Raw genomic sequence first — 16265 nt, 5'->3', positions numbered from 1 at the left:
GGGGGACAGATCAGAGCTGCCAGAGGACCGAGACCCTCCGAGGGAACTGAAGAACAAATAGATCCGTTACCTGGAGATCTGACACGGTTCCAAAAGATCATACACAAGTGTTCAATAATGAATGACACTTTTTTGATTCTGATGTAAAGTAACTTAGAGAGCCAATCAACATACTTAAAAAGCTTTGGTCACCTAGGTATTTTATTTCTACCCACCTTTAGATTAATAAAATGTCCACCTACAGTTGAGAGTAACTTGTTGTTGAGCAGGTTGAGACTCTGGAGAGGAGGGTGGTCTGGCTCTGAAAGGTCTCTCCAGCTGTGCCCCTGGGTTTTATGTGAGGATGACACTGGGTGGAGCTTCCATGTACCGTGAAGAGTTGGAATTCAAAGTCTGACGTTTCTTTTATTACAGATGTAAAATAACCCAAAGCCTGTCAATGTGCTCAAGTGACATTCCTGAAAGCTCCAGACTCATAAACAAACGATTTTTCAGCACCACTAAGACCTACTATGAGTATTCACAGATGGGATTCCTTAATACAATTATACATTCTATTACAAGTACTGCATTCTGTTATATATAGTATTATCACTTAATAATTAAAAGTTATGCAATGGAATGACCACCATCAGTGAAGCTATTACATATTATATTTCCCTATTGGAAGGTGCCAACTTAATACAGTTGTAGGTATACGTCGGGATCATTTTGACTACTTTTAATTAAATTGGCAGTATAATATTAACATTTTTTATTACACCCAATAACATGTCATACTGCAGGTTTTGTATAGGGAATAATAATCTACAAAGCCTTAATTATTATTATCAGAAAAGGTAATTTCTTTTTCACCAATGGACAATTTTTTCTATGCGAAAATCTGTTGTAAACATATAGTAAAAATTTATATTTCCATATGCAGGATTAATGGATGAATATCTAATGAATGTATTAATTATCGATAACATTGCCTTATTAATTGGGAAATATATAGACTGTACATATCTTTATATATTCAATTGTCTGAGACCATGTCCAGTCCCGATGTCGTCATGCCTTTCTCGGCCAATCACAGCACAGAATAGTTTGACGTCCCATGTCTAACCGGAAGAGAGAATGTAAACAAGTAGTTGAGGAGAAGTGGAGACTTTTGCTGCGGTGCTATCATGAAGACGTCACAGTTTACTGGTTTTATAAACGACCCAAACGACTTTGTTTGACTTTTCTGATAAATCCGTCAACTTCCGCGGTCGAACACAGTCTTCGTCTATGCATATCTCGTTAGCTAGCTGCTAGCCAACGTTAGCTTAAGGGCTAATCTCGCTGCACTGGTTCAGCGGTGAAGGAGCCACTGATGCCTGAGGAAGGGGATCACACTCTGCCGCTGGTTCGATCCCTGAACACACGGATTCAAATCAGCGCCGTGTTCTGCAACCGCACGGCCCGTGTGGTCCGCCCGCTGTGGATCGATTACCAGGGCCATGCGCAGAGCTACGATGACCTACAGCCCGGGACCGGACGGAGGATGTCCACGTTTGTTGGTAAAGCAGCTTCTCCACCATCACAAGTGTTTGAATAACTGTGCATTTGAGCTGCGTCTCCTAGAACAGTGACAGCTCGTATAGGGACTGTTGGTGTTTTTATTAAAGAGCCAAGACCACAGCAGAAGCACCATTAATATATCACCCCATCTTGATTTGTGGACATGGACATGTTACTCCCCAAGATGAAGTCTGTTCAGATGTCTCAGGGTGTTTTCTCAGAAGCAAAAACACTAATATAACCAACAAAGTCACCAATCAGTCCACTTAATTCAACAGTTGATGTTTTGAATTGGAGTTTAAATAATCCATTTGCCTGTTGTTAGTGAAGTGACATCACCAGTGAGCTGTGCATGATCTTTTTTAATGTCCTTCGTGCATGTTCCTCCAGGTCACCCGTGGATGTTCAGAGATGCAGAGACAGGTGATCCACTGAGGGTGAACAGCAAAGAGCTGTTCCTTCCTAAGCCAGCCGAGGGGGGAGATGCTACATTTGCTAACATCACTCTACCAGGTGAGATTAACCAAATGACCTTAAAATATTAGGAATCGTCTGGATAATAAGACAATTCCACCTTAAAGTGTGTCTAAGCACACTTAGGAATGAGGTAAATACAGTTTATCTTCTCATGCAGGTACATGTAGTTCTACCTAGAATTGTCTTAGGACACACTAAAAGAAAAAAAAGGCGAAGGGCATTTGGCTTGTGGGGTTGGAAACATTACAAATGTTAAAAAGCTCCAGAAATCTGTTACGTAAACTCAGGTACATAGGATAATCTTGCTGTGAAAGGTTTTCTCTGAATCCTTCTGATACATTTGTAATGCAGAAAAAAAACAAGCGTATGTTCTGCCTGTCAGTTGGCAAAGAAAGAAAAAGGTTGTCATTCATCTTAAAATGTAATTTAAATAGAAACTATATCATAGTTACCTCAAATAAAATACAGTATTGAAAAGGGATTCTACCTAAATGAAACACAGCGAGTCAGGTGCTGTAGTGACCAGTTACTGTAAGAGTGCAGTATGGAAGATGAAAGACTGTGTATAAATTATGAAGCCTGTCCCTGTGCATTGTGGTGATTGAAACCAAACATGGTTATTTAAAATTATTTGTAATCCTGCCATATTTCTATGAACAAATGACATTTGATTTACTGTATTGCACTAAGTTCCTCTGTGACACTTTTTTTATTCAGTAATTTGCAAGGAAATGTACGAAAAGAGATCTTTACCTGACATATTGCAAAAATGTGATTGGTTTATACAGTTTACAGCCTCAAGGATCGTGCTGTTCAGGTGATTCGGCGCCTCGTGCGACCAGAAGACTACAGGAGGTTGGAAATAGCGCGGTGTCTCCATGAAGAACTGGAAGATCGACCCAGTGTGCGGAAAGACCTGCACCGCATGAACCAGCGAGTAGAGCAGCATCTACTGGAGAGGATCCAAGGCCAGGAGGAATGAGACAGGAAACTGGACGGACATTGTTTACTTTTGGGCAGCAAATCAATATTAAACGTAATCGGAAAGTCAAAATAAAAAACGAGCTAAAATGGATATATTTTTTTTAAATTAGACTTTGTTTGATCGGCTGCCTGTTTGTCATCTTCACTCAGTGGCTTTAGCAAAAGTCTTCCTCATTAGCGATAAACTATAAATAGCTTTTTCCTCTCAGTAAGTGGAGCTTGTATATAAAGTGACGACAGTGTCCTCTGTGGGAGAGCACTGTTTGTTCTCCAATATGTTGTGTAAGGATTTAAATGTTTATTTCTAAATGACCACTATAGAAATGGGGAATTTCTTGCCATCTTTCTGTGTTCTGCTCTACTTTATATTGCCATATACTTGCATATTGTCTTACCTTAACTCCTTAAACAAAAATCCTATTTAATTTACAAGAATATTTTTTCATGGAATCAATCAAATAGAGGTGAGTCTTTGTTCACAATTTAGGGAGAATAGAAAGTAATTGGTGAAACTCCCCCTTCCGTCCACCCACACAGATGTTGTCAGGATTATGTGAGTGTGGACCACCTGTTTGACCAAGAGCTCCACTCCTGTTTGTACTGTACTTCACTGACCTCATTCTTATTGGTTCTTAAAGTTTTGTACATCCAAATACCCCCCTTTTGTTGCACCCATTGTCATGCTGACCAGGGTATCTCAAATGTTTAGAGGCTGTATTATTCTTATAGGGGGTGACTGGTTATACCAGCTTACTTCAAAACTCCCCCTAGAAAACACGTTATTTGGTTATCTGAGCTGTAAAGAGAAAAAATATTTAGCCATTACACTTTAAATGAATGTGGTGAGTCTCTTCTTCAATGTTGTACTGCAGCTAATTTCCTATGGAAAAAAAATGTGATAAATTGTCTTCAAGTTTTAAAGATTTCGCTGTGAATCACTGTCGCTTATATTTTAGTTTTTGTCTACTTTGTGTTCCTTTTCCTCTATTGTTCTTCTATGGAGACTTAAATTGTTTATTTGTGTATAAATGAAATATATACTGGTGGGCACATGCTGTGCAGAGTATTTATATTTAGTGACTTGCTCAACCCTTAAAACCAAATCATGAAACTGAGATCATTTCTTAGAGTTGATTAAAACATTGAAAAACTATTGCATCTGTTTATTTTGTGAAAGATACAGGAACACAGTTAAAACGTTAGTCGAATGACCAGAGCCTGACTCTGACTTCGACTTTTCTCTGCTCACCACAACTGGTCGAGGCAGATGGTCGCTCTCATTGAATCTGGTTCTGCTTGAGGTTATTTCCAGCAAATGAGGGAGTTTTCTGCCTCAACAGTTTCCAAAGCGCTCTATCACTGTAGGTTTGAGATAATGTATATAATGATTTGCGATATACAAATAAAACTGAAATTGAATTGACTACACACAAAATATTATTAGATACCCAAGCTGGCTTAGTTGAATATTTAGAAGTGTGTTTTATCAATGTATCCGCTGTTTTATGATTTAGAAATAGATTAGTGATGTCTAAAACCAGAAATCGATTTTTATATCTTTGCTGTAATCTTTGTAATTCACTGATATCAAGCACACAAAGTTCTCCGGGTTATCACAGCAGGGGTACTGTGGCCAAACGTGTTGCTAAGCGACAACGTAACAAAACCCATCTTTGTTTGTGTTTGTGTGAGACGACGGGAACCGAGTGCAGTATTAATAAGAACATGCAGGAAAAGAAGAAAACATGGGACTCGAGTCATTTCAGACGAGAGCAGTAAGTCTTTGTTCACTGTCTCACACACGTTTATAGATCCAGTGTTTATGGATGATGTGACTAAGTTCAACAGAGTGAACTGAGGCTAACTGATGCTAATGATCCTTGTCTTTTTAACTGCAGTTTGACTTTCTGGCCAAGGAGTCACCCAGTGATGTTTCCACATCTCCAGACAGATCACTGGAGCATAATGAAAACAATGGTAAGATAAATTGAAGAAAAAAACATTTCCTACGTATGGACTCAACTCTCAATATTTATTAATAACAAAAACACAAACTACTTTGAATTCATGTGATACTATGTGATGTTATCCCCACCTATAGATACCAGGTTGTCTCACATCAGTCCCAGCTGCCTTGCTGAAGGACACAGGTTTGTAGAAATTATCCTATTAACAGACACAGTAGAGCACAAACCTCCACCAAGGCCAGTCCCCTTAAATTCAATCAACCCAATTTACTCAGACCCATAGATATCAGTCCTCTAAATACATAGGATTGTTTTCATCAAGATCCATGAATTATTCCCTGGGAAACTGATGCAAATGTATAAAAAAAAAGCCCTATTCACAATGTTAAAGAAAGTGATAAAACAATTCCACCTCTTTGTCTCAATCTTCATCAAACCATTATGCCTTTTTATCTCTGCCCATATCCCATGCATTTACTAAGTTTCTTTAAAATCCATTCGGTAGTTTTTCTATAATTCTGCTGATAAATTTAACAATTTAATGATCAGGCGTGAAAAACATAACCTTCTTGGTGGAGGTAATCAAATCAAACTGGAGCCCAGTACAAACAGAGCTCTGGATAGACGGCATGTTAGAAAGGAACATTTGTCTTTACATTGGTTTTATTATATACCCTAGTGTATGAATCAAACAACACCCCCAGCAGCCTGTTACCAGCTCTGACTCGGGACGAACCGGGAGCTCTTGTTCACATCCCCTCCACAGTGCGAGCCTACGGTAGGTACCACATTTACAAGAGTCTAAATATTTCTGTTTTATTTGCTTCCCTGCACGTTTTCACTAACGCATGTTCTTCTGTAGGCATCAACCATAAAAAAAGCTCACCTCAAAACATGCCCCAGTACAGGAACGTGTTCAATAACCGAGCCAGGATGGGATTCTGCTACTGGACCGTGGAGAGGAAGGCTCCAGCTTGTGAGTGATGATCCAAGCATTGACTGCAATGTGTCAGATGTACAGAGCGTGTATCACCTATAGGTGAATGCGTGACGTACATATTCATATGGGGGTGAGACCCATACATACCGTAATCCTGATTCGTCTGCTCAGCATTCCCCCTGTACACTCAAGGTTTAACACTTACAGTTAAAAGAGGCTCAGACATCCCTCCTCACTCTGTCCTCCTGTCAAACTTGGTACATTTTTGTGAACAGCAGGACCTTTGTATTTTACGATTATACTTATTTAGGAGTGTGCATAGTGATTGACTGTCATGATCAAAATCTGATGCATCTACATTATATATGTAATAATCACCATGCTCTGTATTTCACAAAATAGATTTTAGACTTCTGAACGTGTGTCACAAGCAGTGTTTATAAAATTATGCATCTTGCATTGTTCCGTACAATGCAAATCTATTCAATAGTGTAACGTTGTTCAATGGTCAGAACACAGATACATCTTTATTCCTTCTTTACAGGTAAAGGATACAGCTTCGGTGCCTACAAGACCTTTTTGGGATTACCAAAACTCTGATGAGGGTCACTCAGTTTCTTTACATTTTCTGTCTAGATTTGCTTGAATGACTTAAATGCACCAGATGATTCCACTCTGAGGTTATTATCTCCACTTTACCAAAGATGAACACAGTTCAAAATCTGTCAAGATGCAGTTTTTGCTTTCTGAAGAGTGATTTGCTTGTTGTCAGTTTGAAAGAATAAACCTGTACAAAAATTCCCTGAGTCCAAAAAGAGTCCCTGCAATAATGTGTTTACAATTATTTACATATAAATTGTGTGGTTTAACGACTGTTTGCTAAAAACAATGACCAGATCAATGGGAGCATACAGTGTCTGACCAATCACCTTGAGTTGCAAGATTATTTTCCTGCAGAAATTAATTTATTCCTATTATTATTATTATTATTATAGACTGTGTAGCTTTTGGTATATAGGGCATGATGGGCCACTAGTTCATGTGTGTTACTGATCTCTTTTAAATAATTTGTTAAAATAAACTGTCATTGGAGAGCCTTTTCTGATTCTACCCGAATTTGAATTCTATTTTATTGATGCCACCATGACGGATTATTTGCTGACTTGGATCATGTGAAAAATAACAACATTTTTGAATTGTCACCACCAGATGGACGTGATGACGCAGGACTCAGATACACAATAAATATGATATAATGGGCAAGAATGATTTAAAAAAACTAAAAACCATGAGCATCTTCAATCAAATCATTTCTGAAAGAGCAGGACATAACCCAAGTTGTGATTAAACTGTAATATTGTAAACACTCACATCAATATGCTCAGTACTTCAGTTAGGCATCAATTGTAGTTGATGTAAAAGTGTCTGACTATTTTACTTTATATTTCACTTTATATCTCAATAAATTAATTCTGATGGATTCGGACAGACTCACAGGACAAACTATCTATTTCTTTATTTAGTTAGCTTTGTGTTTATCTATTTATTCAATTGGGACGTATGGTCTTCCATACATTTTTGAATCAATCCAAGACAGGTTTTCCTGTGTTGGTTTTGTTCAGAAACTGAATCAGCTCAAGTTGTTGAGGCTCCAGAGACAGAGACGCGTGGACTGATCCACCGTCAGGAAGCTCCTCTTCGTCACTGTGACGCACCTGCTGCACCTGAGAGGTAACTCCACTACTCTTCATCACCATCTGCTCCTTATATCCATGTAGAGACCGAACTAGTGACGTGTGCGTGTGAGAAATACGTGTAAAGTCTCCATAACGCACCTGACATGGGCCAACTCCGGTAATTACTCCCTGAGCTGCTTTTTGGAGCACGTGGAAAAGCGGCTAATGCTAGCAGCTAGCTAGGTGATTGGCTGGAGTAGAGATGCTCAGCTAAAGCTAAAGGTCTCGTTTGTCACCGGTGTGTCAGACTAATGTTCTGCTGCATCTCAGACCCAAAGTTTAACTGTTTTGCGTTTAAATTTTATTTTAAAATGGATTGACTCCATTGTGGTGCTCATCTCATAAAACAGCCCGGGGCTTATCCTATGCTGTGGAGCGTAGGGGGCCTTCTAGGCCTGGGCAATACAACAATAACCTTTATAAAACAAATTTGACCGATAGAAAAAAAGACTATTATTAATAATGTATCAATATAAGCACAGTGAAGAGGTAAAACGCATATTTGATCTGGTTCAGATGTGTGAGATGTTTTCTGTTTGTCATTGTCTGCTACTAAAGAAGAGTTTAATCCAACCCTCTCTCTGGAGCAAAAACAGCCTCTACAACTATATCTTACAATTATTGAAGTTGGTGAATATTAGCCTGTAATGTCATCAAGACTTCAAGGAAGTTTCGTCATCACATCAGTAACTCCTTCCAATGTTGTGGAACAGCAGATAGTCATCAGTGCATGCTCAGGGACATGCAAAAAGTAGGAACTATTGATGGGTTCCCACGCCTCGAGATAGTCTGCTCAAAGAAATCTAACATGGGTGCAATCCAGATTTTTATCTAAATCTGTGATGGTGTGGACTAAAGGTGTGATGATTTGACACGGAACAACCCTGTAGCCATGGTCGTTTAATACAAATATTGGTGTTTTAAGGCTTTATGGATTAGGAAATAAAGCCGGACACATGATGATCAACAAAAGTTACAGATGCTGCAGATTGTGAACACTAACAAAATCAGCAAATGCACAGTCTTACAGGAAATGCCTGCTGATCACACAGAACTGTTAATTCATTTTATTGTTGTATCTAATTAGGAACATAAACATGGACAGTAACAGAAAGAAGTTGACGATCAAGTGGCGACAAAAAGCAGCCAGCTCACCCGCACATCTTGAGAGGAGAGGAGCTGGCTCAGTCACACCATCGCGCAGGAACATGTCACCAGATGAAGATTCAAACACTTCATCCCACAGTGACTCTCCAGGACCTGCAGCCTTTAAAGCACTATGTCTGAGCACACCCAAGAGAAAAGCAGAGGTGCTGGAAAAAAGTGTTCCCTCTGTGGGAAAAGAAAAGCTGAGGAAGCTGTCCAGAAGAAATCTCGAGACATTCACTACTAGAAAGGTAAATCTTTACTTGAGATGTTGCTCTACCCATTAACTCCTATGTGCTTTCTAATGCATAATGTTCAAAATTTGTCTTGTCGCACATAAACCAGCAGCAAAAACCTGTGGGCAACTCACCCAAGCAGCTGAAATCCACAGACGACCAGCAGGTGTCACCATCTCCATCACACTCATTCATCCTGAAGAAGAGGGAGAGGACCTCCCAAGAGGGATCAAAGGTCATCTACAGGAAGGCAATGCTAGCTGCTCTCGACGGCACAAATGCAAGACGCAGCCCTCCTAACATCCCAAAGACTGAAGTGTCTTTGCCACTTGTGCCTTCACCGGTGAAGACTGAAGTGCAGAGTCCGGCATCACTTGACAGAATTGTCGTTGATATTAGCTGCGCAAAATCCAAAGACAACTGGTCCCCTGAGATGTGGGAGGACACAGAGACCGAAGGTGACAACTCTGATCTGAAAACAAATGAACGGGTAAGTCATCCAACACTCAGTAGCCTGTCTTTTCTTATAGCTTTGTTTTGATCATTTACTGACAAAAATATTTGTTTCAATATTTAATTCATGGATCTTGATTTAAGAATAAAGCAGGTAAGTTTAAGAGACGTCTGTAGCCTTTGATGCAGCTTGATTGAATTTAAGGCGACTGATGGCTCTACTGAGTGCCGTTCTGGTTTGTAATGTTTTCCACTATTTCTTTATGTTTTACAGCGTGTTATCCTGGAAGGAGAGGACTCACCTGGGAGGTTTGTTGCTCAGGACTCTATATTTGTCGAGACCACTACAGAAAGTGAGCCAGAAGGTGGTTGGATCTCACCCCTCCCTGCTCTGGAATATATCTCGTGTTGTTTCATGACTCATCAGGAGGGCTCTTCTGATGACCAACAATGCCCGAGTCCTTCGGTTTATCTTCGGGGATCTACTGTGTCCCCTTTCCCCTTTATGTCACCTCATGAAACCATTGCAGCTACTGAGGACATTGAGACTTTCTCATCACCGCAGAGGACAGTTTTTATCTCTCCTAAGCAGCTGCAGCCACCAAACACTGGCCCTTCAAAGACTGAGACTTTCCGCTCCTGCAACATGGATGAACCCTTTGCTCTACCACTCATCTCAAATACAAGAATATCCAAACCTCACTCAAGACCAACGACACGCAGGCAGTCAGAGGCTGGTTCTAACATTCATTACCCCCCCTACTCTTTTACTCATGGTGGCACTCCCAAGAGACGATTTTCCCTGGGGGCAGAATCTGTGTGGACCAGTTCCCCAAACCTGGACAATCAGGTTGGTTTCATAGACACACACTGCCACATAGACATGCTCTATGGAAAACTTGGCTTCCGCGGACCGTTCAGCAGTTTCCGAAGGCTGTACCAGAGCAGCTTTCCTTCAGAGTACAGAGGCTGTATTGCCGACTTCTGCCACCCTCGGGTCACGGTGAAACAGGCCCTGTGGGAGGGTTTGCTGAAGGAAGACATGGTATGGGGGGCATTTGGGTGCCACCCCCACTTTGCCAATGAATACTCAAGTGTCCAAGAACGCAACATCCTGATGGCTATGCGACATCCAAAAGCTGTGGCATTTGGTGAGATGGGGCTGGACTACTCGCACAAAAACTCAACTAACACCTCCACGCAAAAAGAGGTGTGTACTAAATTGACATAAACAGTTTATGTTGACCTAGATGGTTATGTATTGTAATTTTGAAGTACTCTGACCTGTATTGTGTTTAATGGAATAATTACTTTGTACAATAATGATTTTTGCGTCTTGATTTGTTTCTCTGCTTCTCTGAGAAGGTGTTTGAGCGTCAGCTGCGTTTGGCCGTGGCCATGAAGAAGCCGCTGGTGATCCACTGCAGAGACGCAGATGACGATCTACTGGTCATCATGAAGAAGTGTGTTCCCAGAGATCATAAAATTCACAGGTGTGTGCTGTGGAAAATAGACTTGTTATTCTCATTTCATTGTACATATATCATTATTTTTTGTTCTATTTAAATGTATACTCCTCCCCCTTATAGAATCAAATATATAATAATAATAATAATATATATATATATAATAATATAATATATAACTTTAGCTGTTGAACATTTCATGAGAGAATTTTCTCTCTTGACTCCACGTGTTGTTTCCAGACACTGCTTCACAAACAGTTATCCAGTGATCGAGCCCTTCCTGACAGAGTTCCCCAACTTATACGTGGGCTTCACAGCCTTGATCACGTACTCCAGTGCCACCGAGGCCCGAAACGCTGTCCGCCGGATCCCTCTGGACCGCATTGTGCTGGAGACCGATGCACCTTACTTCCTGCCAAGACAGGTCTGTATAAATTAAGGCCCTAGAAAAACCAAAACACTGCTTCAGTGTCATTGATCATTTTTATTTTTCCCAACTGTTTTTATTATAATATTATATAACTGTAAATTATTTAATTTCATCAAATTAAATCACTTTGACTGTGATATTGATGTATTGTGATTTATAGCTGTATTTCAAGGATCAATGTTTCTCTTGTGCGATTTAAAACATATTGTAAATCTTTTTGTCATTAGATGCTACTAACGTCATTAAAGACATTTAGATTAGATTAGATTTCTTTATTTATCCACACAACGGGGAAATTCACTTGTTACAGCAAAAAGAGAAAAACAGAATTTAAATAACAGTGCCGAAGCAACAATAAAAAAGAAAGATCAAAATATATACACTACTAAACTACACATAATGAGAGTAAAAATATACAGAAAACAAAAACAACCTGCAAAACAGACACTGTGCAAAAGCAGGTACTGGGGAGAAAGTGGAGTGATGTAAGTGTTATTGTAATGAAAACAAAAGTATTATAATTAATATTGCAACAGTAGTGACCATGATACAGAAAAAATAATTAAAAGTAAGTGACCATAATATAAATAATACTACAAGATAGTATAAAGGAAAATATAAATATTGCAATGTAACCATTATAAGTGACCATGATATAAATATAGATGTAAAGTGTTGAATATTATTGTGAATAGTAGTGATCTGAGTAAAAAAATAAAAAATAAATAAGAAAAATAAAAATACAAATACAGCTATGGTGAGAGGTTGAGTGGAGATAAAGATAATAGACAGGGACTACAACATTATCAGGTGGTGCTGGTGTTGTAGAGCCTGACTGCAGCCGGGATGAAGGACCTGCGGAACCTCTCCTTCTTACACCGTGGGTGTAACAGTCTGCTGCTGAAGGAGCTGCTCAGGGACCCCACATTGTCATGAAGGGGGTGAGAGGTGTTGCCCATGATGGACGCCAGCTTGGCTAACATCCTTCTGTCCCCCACTTCCTCAATGGAGTCCAGAGGACAGTCCAGGACAGAGCTCGCTCTTCTTATCAGTCTGTTGAGCCTGCTCCTGTCTCTGTCCGTGCTACCCCCCCTCCAGCAGACCACAGCGTAGAAGATTGCTGAAGCCACCACAGAGTCATAAAAAGTCCTGAGGAGAGCCCTGCACACTCCGAAGGACCTCAGCCTCCTCAGCAGGTGGAGGCGGCTCTGGCCCTTCTTATAGAGGGCATGTGTGTTGTCGGACCAGTCCAGTTTGTTGTTGAGGTGAACACCCAGGAATTTGTAGTTCTCCACCACCTCTATGTCCAATCCCTGGATGTTCACTGGTGTTAAGTTGGATGCTTTTTTCCGGAAGTTCACGATCATCTCCTTCGTCTTGCTGGTGTTCAGCTGAAGCTGGTTGAGCTCACTCCAGCTGACGAAGTCTGTGATGACCGCCCTGTACTCCAGGTCATTCCCCTCAGGAACACATCCAACGATGGCTGTGTCATCTGAGAACTTCTGGATGTGGCAGTGGGTGGTGTTGTGGGTGAAGTCGGAGGTGTAGAGGGTGAAGAGGAAAGGGGAGAGCACCGTACCCTGAGGGGCACCTGTGCTGCAGAGCACCACGTCAGACACACAGTGATGGAGCATTAGTCTTGGTTTTAGTTGTAGCCTTTGATCGTTTTAATATTCTTTCACAATACCAAGAAGGGATAGAGACAAGATATATTGATATAATAAAAATAAATTCAACTGTTGCCACCTATTAACCAAAAACCTCTGGTATGAATTAACACCACTGGTACATTTAAAGTGGGGAGTAAATTATGACTGCATACATATGAGTGTGTCTCAATGTTAACAGGTGAGTAAAGCTGTCTGTCGGTTTTCACATCCTGGAATGGGCATCCACACTCTGCAGGAGCTGAGCCTGTTGAAGGGAGAAGACATGGCCACCGTCCTCTCCACGGTCCGAAACAACACCACTCAGCTGTACGGGATCTGATCATCAGACACGATGGACCAGATAGAAATAAGAGGCTCTGCAGCTGGTTTGTGACACATAAACAGTTTTTATGTGGATTTTTGTTCACGATTTATAAATCCTCTGATAGAGAGATGTTGCTGTGTTGAGAAGCAGTCTGAATATTTCACAAAACAAACAAACTAAAAATGCCTGAACGTGTCTGACAGAGATACTGTACATTATTGTTTATCTGATTATATTTTGTGGTTGTTCATTGAAGAAATTAATTAATAAGAAGTTCTTGTTTTAATTTGTGTTCTCCGTGTGTTGCTCTGCCTTGTTGAAATGTGCATGTATGTTTGAGTTATCTGCTCTCGGCGTAGTTTGATTTGATGCAGTGCAGATACATTAAAGGCCTTCAATCCTTAATGCTTTCATTGCATTTTATTTTTATTTATTTTATAAATACTGATTTAAGAGCAGTTGACCATGTGGAATGAAAAGAGTAAAGATAAGATTCACCATGTTGTCTTATATTCTAAAACACAGTGAACATGTGTTATTCTTTCCTTGGGCCAAGCTGATGTGTTACTGAAGACAGGTCGAGGTGGTGAGACTGGTCCATTAGCCTGCTTTTTCCACAGTGTTTGCCTCTCACATTTGGTTTGAGTGCTTTTTATTTTGACAATGTGTCACCCAGGCTCCTTGTGCGTGTCAGTTCCAGTTTCCCATCTGCGGATTAATGAAAGATGAATAGAGCTCTCGTGTGTTTCTGGCCTAACAAGAGGGATGTGTTAAACAAACATGTTCCTCTTTATACCGGGTTGCCAATGAAAGCCTCTTTTTCCAGGTGTTTTAGGTTCTTTTCAGCTTTTAGGACAGAGCCCACTTTATTCTCGGTTCTATATCAGTGCTTATCAATGTGTGTGTTGTTGTTTGACCGACTTCCTGAGATTCAAACAGGAAGCTTTGCAGACTTGTTCTGGGAGTAATTCAATGTTCTCAACAGTAATAAAACAACAACTTTTCCCTCTGTGCTTGGTAAAAGGTTGCCACCCTCAGAATGCAGTTAAACTTAGTCAACGAGAGAGTTTTCATTCAAAGATGCAGTTCAATCTGAAAGTGGATGAATGTTCTTTGTTTTTATTTCTGAATGCAGCATAATACAACGGTTTATCACAACATCTGTGGCCTAGAAGCCTGTGTCAATTGTGTGTCCTGATTAAAAGGGAAAAAACAAACCAATCTGTTCTTCCATCTCTTTCTGATTCCTCATTTCACCCATAACCTCGACCTTCTCAGATATGAAACGGAATCGAAATGTCAGTTGATGCTTTATTTTTATCACCACATGTCAGTCTCTGAAGACAAAGACTTATTTATGTTATATTCTGTACTGAATCATATAGGTATGAATACGAGTAATCTGCTAATCCCGGGTGAGTTTTGAAAATAAAATATACGGTGGTGACCTAAGTTTATGTATGAGAACCATAGTTTGACAAATTAATTAAACCTCAAGTTGTATATATATCAATTATAATTGATATTAACTTATTTTTAACAACGATCTCCGACTAATGGTGGCACTGAGATGTGGTTGAAAGCTCTGAAATAGACTTACTCATAGATTCACTTGATGAACATCGGTTAATTGTACAGATTAACTACCAACAGTGTGAGAAACAATGTTTTAAGGCAACTGACATTTTTACTATTATTTTAATGATCACTATCTAAGTAGAAACTTAAAGAAATAAAAAGGTAAATCAGCCAATCTTGTCCATAATATTTAAAGTTAAGATGGTCTCTCTGAAACAAAAAGAGACAATAGTTAAAAATAACATTTAAAATTGTAAGTTTCATTATCTTCCTATGCATTGGTCCAGGGAAGCACAACTACAGAGGGGGTTGTGTGTGTACCTGCTGCCTCCGTGTTTCCCAGCAGGCGCTGAACGATCTCCTGCACCAACACGCCGTACTCCTCAAAGTCCTCTGGTGTCATGGTGATGCCAATTTCAAACGGGGCACTCACCTGCTTAAGAGCAGAAAGACACAGGGATGATTTTCGGTGCTGTGCTGTTGTCACAAGTGTTATGCTTTCCACTCACCGTGATGTGGTGGTCCTCAGTGGGTTGACTCTGCTCCTCTGTTATTTGGCGGCCGGCTCTCGGAGGTTTCCCCTTGTTCTGTGTTTAAACCAGATATATCATGATTGTAACCAATTCAGCTTCACTGGAGAACAGAATGCAGTCACTGTATTTTCCTAGCTATGATTGCACTATCCATATCAAAGCTTTTGACTCCAGCTGACAAATTTAGAATCACATCCATGAAATGATAGAAAACAATATATTTTAGTCATAACACCATTCTCAGCACAGATTTACTCATTAACAGATCCTATTTTGAAACTTGCTGTAATACAAAGAGTGGATTCAGCGGCAGGAGTTTAGATACCCTTGCTACGTTGTAAGGCTGAAAACTGAATAAGTAAAATATCTATATCTGGAAGGTCAGACATTTTGAAACAAATAACAAGTCTTCCATTGTGGTATATTGAGTAATGTTGACAGTGAAGCTCATGGGAGGATTCACTGATCTATTTTTAGCTGTTGTTTCATAATGAGCCCCAGAAAGCATCTTACCGGAGGTTTGTGTGACGGGCTGAGGAAACTGGAGCCTGCGCTGGTGGACTTGCACCACAAGGTCAGAGAGCAGAGTAGCAAAACCAGCAGCTGGGTGTTTCTTTTCAAAAACATGGTGGAACCAGAGTCTCCGCTGCAAAATGATGAAGCAACATAGAGCGTTAAAAGATTTCAAATCAAATCTGCTGCTCTAAATCTGACACTGACACCTGTAGTTCTCCTTTTATAGCCCGACTTTCATCCCCCTCGTGCAGATTTAAAATGCATTAAACAGAATGTTAACAGAT

General features: G+C 40.1%; 3 protein-coding genes across 3 annotated transcripts; 2 read left to right on the top strand and 1 right to left on the bottom strand.

Moving 5' to 3' along the window:
- The first annotated feature begins 1107 nt into the window (after window positions 1–1107).
- On the top strand, window positions 1108–4159 carry vhl (von Hippel-Lindau tumor suppressor). The gene is made up of 3 exons (XM_061069413.1): window positions 1108–1544; window positions 1936–2058; window positions 2811–4159. Exons 1-3 carry the CDS (start codon window positions 1358–1360, stop codon window positions 3002–3004), a joined length of 504 nt encoding a protein of 167 aa, XP_060925396.1. The 5' UTR covers window positions 1108–1357; the 3' UTR covers window positions 3005–4159.
- Window positions 4160–8746: 4587 nt separating this feature from the next.
- tatdn2 (TatD DNase domain containing 2) lies at window positions 8747–13369 on the top strand. The gene is made up of 6 exons (XM_061068963.1): window positions 8747–9046; window positions 9144–9521; window positions 9759–10694; window positions 10850–10977; window positions 11191–11374; window positions 13229–13369. The coding sequence occupies exons 1-6, from the start codon at window positions 8747–8749 to the stop codon at window positions 13367–13369; spliced, it is 2067 nt and encodes a 688-aa protein (XP_060924946.1).
- A 1759-nt stretch (window positions 13370–15128) lies between these two features.
- ghrl (ghrelin/obestatin prepropeptide) lies at window positions 15129–16092 on the bottom strand. Its single transcript, XM_061069235.1, has 4 exons — window positions 15979–16092; window positions 15442–15519; window positions 15254–15365; window positions 15129–15142 (listed from the first exon to the last, which is right to left on the bottom strand). The coding sequence occupies exons 1-4, from the start codon at window positions 16090–16092 to the stop codon at window positions 15129–15131; spliced, it is 318 nt and encodes a 105-aa protein (XP_060925218.1).
- Window positions 16093–16265: the final 173 nt, after the last annotated feature.

Source organism: Limanda limanda, chromosome 4 (genome assembly GCF_963576545.1).
Source record: "Limanda limanda chromosome 4, fLimLim1.1, whole genome shotgun sequence".
NCBI lineage: Eukaryota > Metazoa > Chordata > Actinopteri > Pleuronectiformes > Pleuronectidae > Limanda > Limanda limanda.
This window is presented reverse-complemented; position numbering and strand designations above follow the sequence as displayed.